The sequence below is a fragment of the Euphorbia lathyris genome, chromosome 9 (assembly GCF_963576675.1).
Source record: "Euphorbia lathyris chromosome 9, ddEupLath1.1, whole genome shotgun sequence".
Taxonomy (NCBI): Eukaryota; Viridiplantae; Streptophyta; class Magnoliopsida; order Malpighiales; family Euphorbiaceae; genus Euphorbia; species Euphorbia lathyris.
This window is the reverse complement of record NC_088918.1, coordinates 23,216,707-23,232,564: the sequence shown is the minus strand read 5'-3', so window position 1 is coordinate 23,232,564 and position 15,858 is coordinate 23,216,707. Positions and strand designations below refer to the sequence as shown.

The following is a 15,858-nucleotide window of genomic DNA, read 5'->3' as shown; positions in this document are numbered from 1 at the left end:
CTTTCAGAGAATATAGCAGTATTTAGCTTAGAGTATCATTTTAGTTGCAAGAATATGCTCCTACTGCCATGGGAAAAACTAAAAAGTATCAAGTGATCCGTACAACAATTGCCGACGTTACGCACATGATGAACCTCTATGCAATTTGGTGATACCACATGCTTCCATTTTTTTAATAGCTGAAGCAAGACACATACAAATATTAAGTAAAGTTAAACGTTGAATCCAATTTTGAAACTTTTTTCCTCTATCCGATCTCGTTCAAGGATTTCTAAGATCCGTGCTCTGGCCTAAAGTCCATACATAATTGTAATTTGTACCTAATGAAAAGCAATGGTACAATTCAATTCGCTCCAAAAAAAAAAAAAAGTCAATGATTCAATTCAATTCTAAATCTTAAGTCCGATTTAAGAATCACCAAAATCCAACGATCCATGTTGAGCTCTACAATATATCTAATGTTTAAGGTAAAACGACAAAAACTAAAAACTAGCTACAAAATGGAGAAATGAAAAAGCACTAAGTTAAGCATTTAATCAAAACATTAAGCCAAAATAAAAATAAAAATGTGTTAGCCTAATTAAGCACACAACTCCACTAAACCATGAAAAATGAAAAAGCAGCAAATCAAAGATGCAAAAATGGCAGCAGCCTACTTGCTACCTGCTTAGTTAGATTTACTTGGAGGTTTGCCTTACAGAGTTATAAATTTACCTTTGAACCTCAATAATAGGCACAAGCTTAAACAAAGTTGATTTCGGATCTCTCCCATAAAGGTGGCTATAGAATGCGTACACACAGACGGAGAACCAGACTCTTCAACTCCAGTGATAAAAGATTCACGGCTCCTTCGCGCCATAGAAGGATGGAAAGCACAAAAAGAAAGGTTCCATCATTTTCGATCAAATAGATCCTACTCGTCGTTTTGGCTTTCATCCTTGACAAGCCTGATCATGTCATCGATTCGAAGAATTGTTATGGCTGCTTCTGTTGCAAACTGCAAAACAAGTATTGTTAGTCATCATTTTGAGACTGCATAATATGTTGCACAAAAAACTCGTGGTTTCAAGGTGCTTCACATTTCCGTATTCATTTCAGAAACGGAAACTCTTGGAAACTTGTAAGAATGTTTTGAGTCACGTTTATGTAATTTACAAAAAATGGAAAATAGTTTCTTCGAATTTGGAAACTCGTTTCTTAGGATGTAATATATTTTCAGAAGTTGATTAATGCTAATCACATGTTCAACAAATCCCTAATTTTTTCTAGGTCATCTTCTATAAGCTTTCAAAATGAAAAGTTCTCTTTTCTCCCTCTATTATGTCACTCGTATGATATTTTTTTAATATATATGTACCGGGGTCAGTTTCCGTATCCGTTTCCATGTAACATAGGCAGACATGTTGAGACTGCTTGACATACAAATAGCAAAATTAACTGGATTATTATAATTTTCCAAGGTCGTTACCTGAAGTATCTTCACTTTGCTCATTGCAGGTTCAATTACTCCAGCTTCTAGGTTGTTACGGATGGTGCCCTTTGAGAGGTCAAGTCCCATGCTACAGCATTTAAGTGGAAGTAAAATTTAATAACGTAAGACACCAAGCGGAAGGATGAGCCAAAGAATTAAAACTGATATTATCCTTCTTTCAGCTATTTTTCGTTTTCCACAAATGATTTCAAGCGATTGTAGCATGTGCTTCTTTTCCAACAGATTCTTTCAAACAAATGAATTTAGAAGTCGAGAAAAGTTCCGAGCATAAACCATAATACCTTGATAAATGCTTTTTATCAGCTTTTGTTTGTGCAGTGTGGTGATAAGCCCGTAATTTTGAAACTAACTCAGTGGCATCCTTAGCCGCATTAACAGCCAATATCTACACCAGATACATGTCAATGTCATTGACTAAATCAAAACTTAATAGTGGAAAACAACATGACAATAGTTGTACATGAATGTTCATACTAAACCTTTGGAATAATTAGTAGGGATTCAGCAAACTCTGCAATCGCCAATTGCTCTCGCGACCCTAATGTTGTAGCAAGATACTCCAGATAAACAGATAGAGCAGCTTCAACTGCCCCTCCACCTGCTACCACCTGTAATAAAGATAGACATATGACTAATGTACGAACTCTGACCATTGATCTTCACATAAAATAGATGCACACTAAGTCTTCACATGATCAAAATAATAGCATTTCTAAATTCTGTTTTCATCCCACAAACAAAAAAGTGATACCCAAGAGCAAATAACATTCTGCACAAAAACACTGCCAAAACTGCACTCGGCCTGGTTCGGGAATCATTACTTCTCCTGTCAAAACTCTTAACCCGGTTTCTGTATGCATTTCAACTTGCATGCAGCAGTGACCAAAACAATTCCCCACAACAAATGGAAACCCATCAAGGCAAATGACAAGTCTGACAAGTCTTGCAGCAAAAAAAATTCAAATGATTGACAATTAACATGGTTCTCCCTCTTTCTCTCCCCCTCCGGATGCAATTCACTTCTAAAAAGTAAGGAAGGATGAGATTATGCCTTCCATATCACAGAGTAATTTAAATTTGAAAGATCACTTCCTTCTTTTCTAGTCAATGAAAGCACATGACAGACATTTGACCTTGTAAAAAGCCTTTACATGATATTGAATATATTTTGTTGCCAATGATGACGTACCCAATTCATCCACTCTACACCACCTTCATACGCAAAGTTTGGTAGCTGAGTTGACACACACAGACACACACAAACACATATATGTATATATAGATAACATCAACAAATATTTAAACCTAGTTAAATTTATTATTTAAGGATTTCAAGTTTTCAACATCAAACAAAACCTGGAAAGGCACATTACTCTTACAGTTCTGGTCAGTTTCAATACCTTCCAACATCATATTATATAAAACTATGGTATATAGCCCCAACCATGGCTGCAAACACAGCTATCAAAGGAGTGCCTTTGGCGCATGGCGCAGGCGTTAGCGCCATGACACCCCCATGGCGTGGCGCATGGCGCAGGCGTTAGCGCTATGACACCCCCATGGCGTGGCGCACGCCTGGTGCGCCAAGGGGCAGTTGCCAAAGGCGCATCAAAGGCGCGCCTTGGTTACATAGGGGCAGTTTTATGGGTTTTTTGACAGTTACCTATCTGGAACAAGTGTCCTGAAGGGTCCCAAATGAGAAAAAGAAAATAAGTATTAAAAAGGAAGAGAGATTATACGTTTGAATTAATTAGAAGAGGAAGAGACAGTTAGAAGAGGAAGCAACAGAGTCTTATTATAAGAGGAAGAAGTTTAGTAGAACAAAACACAAAACGAATTCAAATAGAAACAAAGCAGACAAGGGGAATTCGAATTCAACAGGAGTGATGAATTTGGAGAGTTTTGGTCAGGAGTACAACTTAGGATTTAATATCAACTTTAGCTTTCTAACATGGGGTTTATTTGCATTTTAAAATTTATTTATGCTTAAGAATATTGTCATGATTTAGTATTCTTTCCATTTTTATGTTAGTTTTATAGTTTTATGATTTTTGTTTTTGTAAGTGCGCCTTGTCTCGCTATGGCGCGCACCATTGTGTGCGCCATGCGCCTTAATAACTATGGCTGCAAATCCATTTCAATTTTAAAAGGTAGGAATTTGTGAACATAATACTGGAAAGAATGTAATCAGCATCATGAAGTTTACTGTGTGCAAGTATGCTAGTGAAAACATTTAAACCAAATGATATTCAACATTTTCGGATTTCAACATCAAAGCAAACATGCCAAGGCACAACACTCTTACAGTCCTGGTCATTTTCAATACCCTCCTACATTATATTTATATAAAACTATGGCATATAGCCCCAACTGTGGCTGCAAATCACTTTCAATTTTAAAGGTAGGAATTAATTTTGTCAACGACAATGATGCAAAAGTAAATCAGCAGTAGGAAACTTACCGTATTAGATTCAAGGGTCCTTTTAACAATGCACAAAGCATCATGCAGAGATCTGTCCATCTCGTCCAGCATATAGTCATTTGCACCTCTAAGAATTAAGGAAACCTAAGAATATGATAACTAATCAGCCAACAAGTAAGGTGGCCACAAATGCCATACACATTGCACAACCAAAAATTTGATGAACCAATTATATTACTCTTCATCTCGACTTTATCCAATTTTCAAATAAGTACAATAATACATTATACTAGTCTAGTAGTCTATCCATGTGCATATTAATATCAGCATTATTAAAATGCATGAAACACAAAGCGAATAATCACACACCGCACTAGTACATTTTGTCCCTTTTATCATAATCACTTCATCATCAGCAATGCGCTCTTCGACAACTTCATCAGCAGATCCTAGAAATGAGGAATCAAAAGTTTCTTCACCTTCCATGTCAGCAAAAGTTGAAACCTACATACACATAAGAGCATAGAATTAACTAGATAACATTGACAGTAGATCAGCGGAAAGCATATGACAAAATTCAGCATGCAACAAAATTGGCGCAGAGCCAATTAAAACAAAAAAAGGCACAGCAAAGGGGGAAAAAAGAATATCAATTTGTTTCCAAAATTCAGGAAGGGGAATGTTAAGAACAGAGTTTCATGAAATGTAAGCGGGGTCACATTTTGTTTGCTCTGCAAGTTTCAATTCAAGATTAATGAATTGACAAGGAAATTGCAAAACTACTTTGCTTACACAATGAGGGCAAGAAATCTAAGAGTTTTCAGTTTGAATTTAAACAGCATGTTGAACAAGGTCGCTAGTCACTCTTCGAAATGCAATGTCAATATAGAATAATACATTGCTAAATCCAATAATAATTAAGGATAGAAGTACTACCATGGTTGCACCAGTGGCCTTAGCAACACGGCGCATATCTTCTTTCGGAACACGTCTGACAGCAATAGCCCCAGCCTCCACAAAATACTGTTAATAATAACAATATCAAGCAAACCAATATAAAAAAAATGTGATCAATATGCTTGAAGCAGAGAAAACCTGAGCAGCTCATCTGCCAGAGCTATAATAAGTACAACTAATCTATTAAGTGCACCCAAACCTCACCTCACATAATCAAGGATTAAGAAAGACTCAAAATAGAAAATTCTATCTCAAAAAAATTGAGCATAGTTCAAGAAGATTCGCAGTTTCAGTAAAATATATTGACACGTGAATACGCTTAAAATTTAGGTTTTCAATTTTGTATTAAAGAAAAAAATTCAATATATCATCCCGATAGTAGCGCATCTTACTACTTCAATTAAATAGAACATAAAACAAAATGAGAGGAGAAGAGAAGAGAAGAGGAGCATTCCCAGATATTCAGGACTCCCGCATTTAAGAAGTCTTGAATTCAAGAAACACCAATAGCTTCTGTTCAGTTCACCTATCACTGAAGCAACCAATCTTGTTCCATATGCTAAGGGAAAAAATGGAAGAAAAATAGAAGAAAAAAAGTCTAGCATTTTGACATTTTTACACCACATTAAATATAGTATTACATAGTAAGTGGTCATTTCAAAAGCTTAAAACCATCATTGTTTAAGCCACCACAGCAAATTAACAGAGACTGAACTCAACCAAATGATCATGCAGAGATACTTCCGAAAAAAGGAAATAGAATATTGGAAACAGCCAGAAACATATATAAGCGAGAGGCTTACCTTAAGAGCCATGTCATCGATTCCTTTTGTAGTTAAAACAACATTTGCTCCAGCTTTCAAGAGTTTCTCAATACGTTCTTTAGTCATATCAGCTTCTCTGTGAAGGCAAATGCATCAAAATAATCAGAGCCGAACCAAAAGCACAGCATATGACGGTTCACGTTTATATGACAACAGCAACCAAACACAAGGATGCCTGGGGAGTGGAAACAAATGAGAAATATGGCTATAGCATTATTGACTATATAAAAATTCCACTATCATTGCTGCAGCAAATTTATTAACTGAAGGAACCAAATATCACAAATGGCAGAGGTGGCCCGGTTCTCATAAAAGTGTGTGGAGCTTAATATAGTCAGTCACCTTTCACGAATTTTCTCGAGCTCCCTGGGATCAGTGACTAGAACTTGTACACCGAGTTGCATCTTTGTCCTCTGAAGATTAAAATCAAGACAGGCAATTTTTGCAGGTGCGACTCTTGTAGGCATTCCTTGAGCAGCACGACCAGTATTCAGAGCATAACCATTCAACAGATAGCTATCTTTTGCACTTTTTCCATGAGCTTTCAAAATATTGATACTCTGAAAGATTAAACAGGAAACCTGGCATTAGAATTATCATAATGCAACACCAAGGGGCCATACCAATTAGATAAATTACTCTTACAACACATTTCTACTGAGTTTGTAAACAGTTATGAAAAGATGGCTTCAAAAATAATAAGCAACATCAAGATTGCAAGAAAATCTGTTAGCAAAGGAGGAACTAAGAAAAACAGAACCAAAAGAACCACTAACTTTGATTGGATATCTCACTTCTCCTCGTTGGTTGGTCATCTTCACTGCTTGTACAGCATCCACAACCTATGGAAGTATATTAATGGTAAAAAAACAGAGTTTCTATATTTATAACTTATAAGCCTCGACAAAAGACCAGATTCGAACTATAAAGACCTAAAAACGACATATAATCATTCATGAGCAAATGAACTTGTTCAACAAAGAAATTCACAACAATTATTTTTGTTTATTTTCATCAAGAAACAAAACATCAATAGCACGGTGGAAAAATATGTTGTTGGCAGGGCAGTTTAATAAATTAATACAACCATTATAGTATAGATATTATAAGGAAAAAAAAAGTTGCCCTAGGTCAAAAAAGAATTTAATATTTTTTCAAACCTTTAGTCAATAGTTATACCAAGGATTTGAAAGCCCAAAACTGATCAAGTCAACTAATTTCAGAAAGAACAAAAATATGTGAAATGGCATTGTTATTTCAAAATAATGAGCAAGCATTTGTAACAATCAGCAGATAAATCCATTGACTAAAATAATATTCTAATTAGTTAGTGAAACAAAGCATACTAGATTTGCGAAAAAATCACTGTCATCCGCTATCAACTTCGAGGACATGCTGGTCTTGGCACAGTTAACCAAAGAGTCTTTTCCAAGCTTTTCCACCTATGACAAATTAAATACACAAATTAATAATATTATATTTACAACAAACTAGGTAATGTATTGCTGTAGTACCAATAAATTAAACTATGAAGCATGCGATAATTACCAACAGCGTACACAAGCTTTTATGTTTCAAATATGTACCGACTTCCACTTTTGAACACTGTTCTTAGAATAGTACAAGTCGCCCCGAATCGGTGGTGAATCGGCCAACGATGCTGGCTATTCATGTTAACATACAGAGAATTTTATTTTATTTTAAATGGAGTCAAAATCAAATCTGGCCAAATTAAAAAGGAATTTAAGAAAACTAGGAGACTCTATAGGAATTTGGAACCAATAGGAAACAAAAGTGTATTAATTATTGTTCTATGATGCGTATTGAGTAGGACCAAGAAATTTGAAGTATGGTAGAAAGGACAAGGAGAAGGGCCATACTCTTGAAGATGAGGAGATTGAAGATTTAACATTGGATAATAGTGGAGAAAAGGAATTGGAAAGTGTGGTTATGGAAGAAGAAGATGATGACGATTCTCTTGATGATGAAGAATGCTTTGTCAATTAGTTTTATTCGGATTCCATTAGATTTGAATTTCAATCTAAGTACTTGGTTGATAACTTGATATAATTTCTATTTTGACATTAAAATTGCATTTTTAGACTAATATTTAAAGTTAAGCATGGTTAATATTTTGAATTTGATCCAAATCTTACAATTCGATTCACAAGTCCCGTTTTGCAAAATGAGGATTTCAAGTCACGAGTCGATTTAACAACTATGCTTTTGAACTACTAAAACTCATCATATAATATTGACAGACATCAGAACTGTGATTTTTTTTAAGTACCACAGCAATAGCTTCTAATAGTAACCTGTGTATCTAATTATCAGAAGTACATAGGTAATAAACTCAATGAAGCCTTACCTTCACAGCCAATTTTTCTTCAACATATTTACAAGCTTCTCTCATAGCAAGCTGACAACAAACAAAAGCAATTTCATGAGCTAAATCAATTAGGAAAAAAAACAGTGATAAGACATCCTACTCTTTCTTTAATGCTCGTATATACTTGCAACCTACAGGATTATTTAACACATGGGGGAATAAAGAATGAAAGAATCAAACTCACTCTATATCCACTCATTATTGATGTTGGGTGAATCTTATTCCTCACCAGATCATTTGCTCTCTGCAAAATAATTGATTCAGTTAGTAATTACTACTCCCTTCAGAAACTCTCAAAGTAGTCCTAACACCAAAAACAGCATAACCTGTAATTACCTTGAGAAACTCTGCAGCGACAATAACAACAGAAGTTGTTCCATCTCCAACTTCTCGGTCTTGAAGCTCTGCCAACTCTACAAGCACCTAAATACCTCGAAGGAAAAATGTCAATGAGCACAAGCAAATAAAAGCATAAACCAGTAAATACTTCAAGGGCAGTGAAAAATATATCCACCTTGGCAGCTGGGTGTTCTACTTCCAACATCTTCAAAATTGTGGCACCATCATTGGTAATTGTTACATCACCAATATCATCTACTAGCATCTGCAACAAGTAACCAGCAAATCGAAGACTATATTAATCAACCTCCTAAATAAATGTGTTAATACAAGAGTCCATACAATTTTGACAAGGTAATATGCTGATCAATGTGAATCCCAAAATTTTCTAGCGGAAAATGTGGAATCATACAAACAATGTGAAACCAAACAACTTAGCAGGCAATTATCAGTTGATGTTTATGAAAGGCAAACAAATATAAATTACATGCTTCATTTATCCCTTGTGAAGACACAAGGCCTGAAGAACAAAAATCAAAATACTGATTTTAAAGCTGGGGAAATCTTAGAGTCAGTAAGCACTGTCTTTAAAAAAAGGAGAAGAAATGATACCTTGTCGAGCCCGACGGGACCAAGTGAAGATTTGACAATGTTGGCCACAGCTTGACAAGCAACCACTAATACATCATTAACACGAAACAGTTACTTAAGTCAAGAAACTCAGAGCACAAAACTAACAGGTAGATAGAGCAAGCAAGAGAATGATTTAGTAGTAAAAAGAGAGAGAACCGTTTTGGGTGCGAACATCTTGGCCAGTTTGCCGGTCACCGAGAATGTCAGGAGTCTGACCAGAGAACGCCATTTGAGCTATGCAGCGAATGAAACCCTAGATCTGATCTATGAGTTCAGTAAGGAGAAGGGAGCTTCTACTTTATTTGAGTTCAGACCAAATGATGAACTGCAATTGCGACTACTGAATTAGGAAAAACCTCTAGAAAGTTCAAAAGCCTGGTTTTAAAAACCGACCCGGACATCAAACAGGTGGGACAAAGGGGTCAGGGGTCAATGGGTTCAACCGGTTGACCCGGACTGGTTGAACCGGACGACGTCATAAATAATATATATATGTTATATATATAAAATAAAATTCTAATAAATTAATCCATCAAATAAATTCTAATATCAATCCTTCAAAAAAAAAATCAAAGCATTTAACAGAACAAATTATTGAACAAACTAAATATTAAGGCTTCACAAACAAAAAAACAAAGCATTTAACAGAATGAAACAAATTATTAACTAATGAACAGGAAAAAAAATCAAGCAATCACAAAACCGGAAAGATAATGAAATATATTATCAGGGAAGAAGAGAAAAAAAACCAGGAAAGGAGTGCGGCTGACGCCGTGGTGGTCGGTCCAGAAATCGCCAGCCAGCGGCGACGGAAGCAGACACTGAAGAAAATGGAAACCCAAAATCGCCGCTTAGGGTTCGTCGAACAGGTGAAGAAAAGAAAACGAAGAGGAAGAGAAATGATTAATGAAATCGATTTTTGTTCTTTTGTCTGCCAAATAAGAATAAGTTGGATAAAACATTAATTGGTCCTCCAAATCCTAAATGTTTTATACATTATAACACCCCAAATATTAAATCAGCAGCTCACCTATGTGTTTACACTGTAATATCCATAATATAACTTGGCGAAAGTCTACTGCCAAGATTTGAAGGAAGCTACAACTGAAACTTTTAGCTCACTGCAAACTACTCCTGAACCTACCTAATAATACTAGACTTGTCATCAATAATCTGAACAAGTAGAAGAACAAGAGATTAAAATCTCTTGTCTTACGTTTTCAACAATTTATAATTATCATATCACTTTAACACTTATTCACAACTCACAAACTATTCTTTACATGGATCCATCATTTTTTTATTTATTCTATTCCTAACCCACAAACTTAATTAATATTTTAATTTCTGCGGAGCAAAGAAGATGTTTGACAGATATCAGAAGGAGAGGGATACAGATCTGTGACACCAGAATCTAAAATATTAGCCTCATCATTTTAACACTACTGTCCAGGTCGAAATAGAAAGCAATACTCACCGATTTCTCGCGCGGCGGTTGAAGGACGGTTGAGGGGAGGGGCGCGATATGCCGGTCGGTTGAGGGGAGGGGCGCGATATGCCGGTCGGTTGAGAGGCGGTTGAGGGGCGGCGGTCGGTTGTTGAGGAGGGGCGGGATTTGTGTGAGGAGATGAGAGGCGGGATTTGTGATCCTGTTTGTGATTCACAATTTATGAAGGAGGGAGGCGTAGGGTTTTAGATAATTAAGTTTATATATATATGAGATATTTAATTTAAATAATTAAATTTATAAATATATATAGATAACGGGCCGGGCCCGACGGGTATTCATATAGCCCAAGCCCGTCCATTTTCTAGGTGGGCTTATTCGGACTTGGGCCGGGCTGGGCCTGACACTAATCTTATGTGTCCAGGTCTGGCTAAATGGGCCTGGGCTGGGCGGACGGGCTCATCGGCCCATGGCGAGGTCTAGTTTACAAGGCTAAAAAAAAATTGATAAAAAACCGGGGTGAAACCGGGTCGCCGGTTTTACCCGGTTCTCAGGGGTCACTGGTAGTGACCCCTATATACAATAACCGGACCGGATGTCTGGCCGGTTTCCAGTTCAACCGGTCGGTCCGGTCCGATTTTTAAAACCATGTTCAAAAGAGAACTGGTTAGGTTTTTCTCAGAGGCAAGGAAGAGGTTACGGGATGTTTTTAGTTGTTACGATCCTAGGCGTGGTTGTTACTAACCACTAGGATACTTGTTACAAAAACTAGTGTGTTACAGATTTAAGTAACAACCCAGGTCAAACTCCCTAACATCCAAAAACTAAAAAGCTGAAGGCCACGGATGGCGCTGAAGCGCCTGATCTGGCGCGTGGAGTACACATGCTAGATATGGCGCGTTAGGCGCCATTCCGCCTTCAGCTTTTTGCTTTACAAAGACATAGCAAATTACAATATGATCCTTCACAATTACGATTTTGATCCTGAAAAATTGCGGTTTTAATACCTATTGTTAATTAAATATATTTTTTTAATCTCATGAAATTTTGAAAAATAAATCCTCTCTAGTGGCATGTTATTTCACTTTGTTACTTACCTCACTTAAGTTACAATGGTTGTTACCAACCATTGTGGATGCTCTAACGATGTCGTTTCAGGCCAAAGTTTAAACCCTAGCGCTTTTTTATCTATTCTAAAATTTAATGATGAAGGCTTCTAATCAGATGCTTTATTAGGTATTTTTGTGTTCGGTCCGCAAATTTATTGCGATTAAATTCATTTCCTATCTATACCCTCCTTTAACTTGCATTTCGGGGTGAGTATGGTTTGATACAATTTTAGAATTTAAAAAATTCTAGAATTGTATCTAATTAAGTCAATGGTACTATTCAGTTCGGTCCTAATAAAATAGTCAACGATTCAACCCGATTTTGGATTTTCGATTCGGTTTAGAATCTCAAACATATTTAGTCAGTAATTTTATGAATTTGAAAATCTCCAGAATTATACCTAATTAAGTCATAGTTCGGTTCTAAAAAAAAGTCAACGGCTCAATCCAATTCTAGATCTTTTTTTCGGGTTGTCACGCCCGTGCCCGCGGATCGCGAACGGTTATATCTTCGATATGGCTCCCGCTCTACTGGTTTATTAACTGTGCTGGATAGTCCCTCTAGGGAGACTAATCCAATGGGTTTTTGAGTCGCCACCAATCAGTTTGACGGTCTGATTGGACACCGATTTGATTCCGAATTAACTCATTCGGGTAAAGTTCGGATAAGGTATTAGTCTGCGATGATTCCAAGTTCGGTTTCCGGTTACGTATAGGGAAGAGACGAAATCTCACCCTATCCCGCCCGATAAATCGTTATTGTTGTACTTCTACGTGCTTGTGTTTATGATTGCCTTTAAATGTTGTTAATAGTATCCATTCAAGCCTTTGACAATGCTCGCAAAGTTTATCGTATGTTTATCGGGACCACTATCCAGTGGTCGTGGTAATATGTTCGTCATATGACCTCTATTCATCGATCAAAACTTGATAAAGAAAGTTGTATATTATTAATGTTTGTTGATAAAAACATAGTTTTAATGGGATTGACAAGGGAAAATTATTATATTTATTAAAACACAATGATATACGATTTTCTAATTATTTATACGAATCACTATTCAGTGATCAAGATAATCTTATCGCTTCAAAAACGCTATCCAGCGATTGGAATCCGTTTATTCATCAAGATCGCTATCCATCGATCGAGATGAGCTAGTCGTATTATAATCACTATTCAGTAATTAAAACCCGATGAATAAAACGTAATTATATATTATCTAGTAACTTAATATAAAATACATGTGTATTCAAATTAATAGAAGTAAATATATAAAGAAAATACTAGAATGAATCAAAATGGATGAAGTGGGTTTGTTGAGCTGAGGTTGGGATATGCGAGAAAGGCTTAATCAGGGTCAAATTGAAGTAATTAAAATCATAGGGGTCAATCTGAAATATTTAGAATAATGAGATATAAATACATAAGTTTGGATATTAGGGTTACCGTGGTTTTCACCTGGTCAGTGACTGACCAAGTGAATTTGGTCAGTCACCATGAGCGATGAAGGACGACGACGGTCAGACATGAACCAAGGCGGAGACGACGACTGCCGGACATGAGCAGAGGCGGAGGCAGATGCAGTGATTCCGTCTGAGAAGATGCCCCGGCAGAACGGTGCGACGACAGAGAAGAGCGGAGATGCAGACCGAAGATGAGGATTCGACGGCAAGGGCAGGCGGCGAACGGTGGCCGGCCAGTGGGGGTTGCTGCTCTTTCACGTTTTTGGTTTGAAAGAAGAAATATCGAAAAGAAACAGGGGCTGCAATGGTGTGTTGAATTAACCCTAATCAGTAATTTTCACATAGTCAGTGACTGACCAAATGAATTTGATCAGTCACCATTAGATCCAAACTTATTAAAATCATGTAGTGGAAATTAAAAGCGTTGTAAGCCTCCACCGTCCACGAGCTTCTGCCACCTGTAAGGGTTGTGGTTAACGGCAAAACAACTTAGAACAGTGTGGGACTGTGGTGATTTGAGATCGGAAACACCAGTCATGTGTTCTGATTCATCCTCTCCGATGAGCTCAGGTGAGTTCAGTTGTGTTTTTCTTATCCTGATATTACATATTAGTCCATTTTTATGATCTGTGATGGTTGTTGAGTCAGATGATGTCTTTTGCTCTTCGATGTTCTAACAATTTCTTTCCGTTACCAGATCTGAAGCTTGCTGAGATTTATTTTCCAGAAGGCTTTCCCTTTCTCCGTCATCGGATCCGGTGATTGCGTTGGTAAGGCCTCCTTAAAGAACACAAAAGGAGAGTAAATGTTATGTTAGATGTTAGGTTAGATTGGGTTCATTATTTTGCTCTTCTTTTGATTTTCTGCTAATGACTTTCATTTCCTGAAACTTGTAACAGCAAAACAATATAATTGAAAGTTTATTCCATGTAAATCGTGAGAGGCGGAGTAAGGTTCCGAGTGAGATTTGAATGAGATTAGATTGAATCTGTTTTAAGGATAATAAATAAAAATAATTTACAAATGATCTAGTTTAATTAACTTTTGCAAAATGTAAATCTGCTTGATTTATTTATAAGATTAAAACAAATATAAATGATTAGAATAAATATAAATGGTTAGCTTATAATAATGTTAGTGTAGTATAAATAGGAAAAATATATAAAGTTATCGGAATAATGAATGGTTAGTAGAGGATAGATACAAATACATGTACACAAAGAATAAAATACAAGTTCTAATTAATGTATTAAGTTAGTAAGATTAGTAAGTGGTTAGTATGTATTAAATAAATAACATGTATGTAAAAGAGCTGAAAACTAATAGATCTTTATTAGTGGTTTGTAAAATCAGTTTATTTCAGAAGCAAAATGAATGCTTTTGATTGCTGTTTTTACAAACTAGGAATAAAAATCCTTAGTTCAAAGCTTTGGAGACCAAATGAAGAAGAAATTATTTGTATTTGATTTGTAAAGTAACAATTACAACAGCTCTCTTTCTTTGAATAGGAAAAACTCTTCTAGTTGCTGAGATTTCTGCTTAAAAATACTTCAAAAATGTTCTCTCTCTAACATTGGCCTAAAAATCTATTTTTACAAAATTGGTCTCTCCCCTTTTGGTGTTCAAAACCCCTCTATTTAGATGTACAAGTCATTGCTGGAATTGAGAAAATTGTCTTTTACTACGAATTTTTCTGCATTATTGATCCTTGTGCATTTGTCTCTAGTGATGGCCCCCTATTTTCAAGATGCAGGGCATTGGTTGCTTATTCATGCTGAATTTGTCTCTTCAGTCTTGAGGAGTGGATTTTTCTTGAATTAATAACTCATGATGCTGCCCAATTCTGGATCTTCCTCCAAAGTTGAAATTTTAAGTTTGAAATTTGGATTCTTGCCTCTTCCTTTTATGTGAAGCTTGATTAGAGGAAACCTTGAGACTTTTGTAAAACAAAAGATGTAATTGGATTAGCTTTATTAATACAAATTTATTTCTTCACAAAGTACTTTATTTTATTTATGTTTCATTATTTCTTAATACTTAGAATTTATTTCTGAACATTAATTCATTCATCATTAAGTGGTTTCAAGAATAAATTATATTCTAAATATGATTTTATGTAAAAAATTATCTTCAATAGCTAATCTCTTAACAATAAATCATACCTAAAATTATATCCATTTCTTGAACATAATTATAAAATGAATGAGTTAACTATTTAACAAAAATTGAGTTTAACTAACAATCATAATTTGAAATATAACAATTTCAACATTATATTTAGAAACAACACATTATATCTCAAATATAATTCATGGCAAGATAAAAACACTTTTGTTTCAATAAATTATACCTTGAATGTGATTTGATAATTATATTGAGATATAACAAATTGGTATACAAAAGCCTCATTTCTCGGGTAAATTATAAGTGAGAATGAAATGTTTTATTTCTGATATAATTTATAAACTTGTCGAAATTTCAAATATTGTCAATTAAAGCATAAAAATGTCCCGGACAAAAATGGATATCTACAGGTAGAAAAAAAACAAAATAATGATTAAATATATGTATAATTTATATATTAAAATAGATTACAAAGGTGAGAATCAAATCCATACCCTCTTTAAGGAAAGAACAAAGTAATACCATTACCCTACACTACTTTAAATTTATTTATTATAAATAAAACATAAAGTATTTATTTATAACTCTAAACTTTTTTTTGTTCCCCTCTAGTCCTCTAGCCTTGGGCCTTAGACCGGTGCATCCCGGTCCTAGGCCC

At 35.5% G+C, this 15,858-nt stretch overlaps 1 protein-coding gene across 4 annotated transcripts; it reads right to left on the bottom strand.

Annotated features, from left to right (window-relative positions):
• Window positions 1–505: 505 nt before the first annotated feature.
• LOC136205193 (T-complex protein 1 subunit alpha) lies at window positions 506–10,732 on the bottom strand. Of its 4 annotated transcripts, XM_065995695.1 has the most exons (20): window positions 10,534–10,732; window positions 10,087–10,200; window positions 9,806–9,877; window positions 9,213–9,381; window positions 9,036–9,100; window positions 8,599–8,688; window positions 8,421–8,507; window positions 8,269–8,328; window positions 8,064–8,114; window positions 7,042–7,137; window positions 6,472–6,537; window positions 6,038–6,255; window positions 5,675–5,771; window positions 4,851–4,937; window positions 4,284–4,418; window positions 3,954–4,058; window positions 1,972–2,100; window positions 1,774–1,877; window positions 1,469–1,559; window positions 506–997 (listed from the first exon to the last, which is right to left on the bottom strand). In XM_065995695.1, exons 4-20 carry the CDS (start codon window positions 9,283–9,285, stop codon window positions 914–916), a joined length of 1,638 nt encoding a protein of 545 aa, XP_065851767.1. In that variant the 5' UTR covers window positions 9,286–9,381; window positions 9,806–9,877; window positions 10,087–10,200; window positions 10,534–10,732; the 3' UTR covers window positions 506–913. The 4 variants fall into 4 exon arrangements, with proteins under 4 accessions (XP_065851767.1, XP_065851765.1, XP_065851768.1 ...); XM_065995693.1 differs by lacking the exon at window positions 10,087–10,200; XM_065995696.1 differs by lacking the exons at window positions 9,806–9,877; window positions 10,087–10,200.
• Between the last annotated feature and the right edge of the window lie 5,126 nt (window positions 10,733–15,858).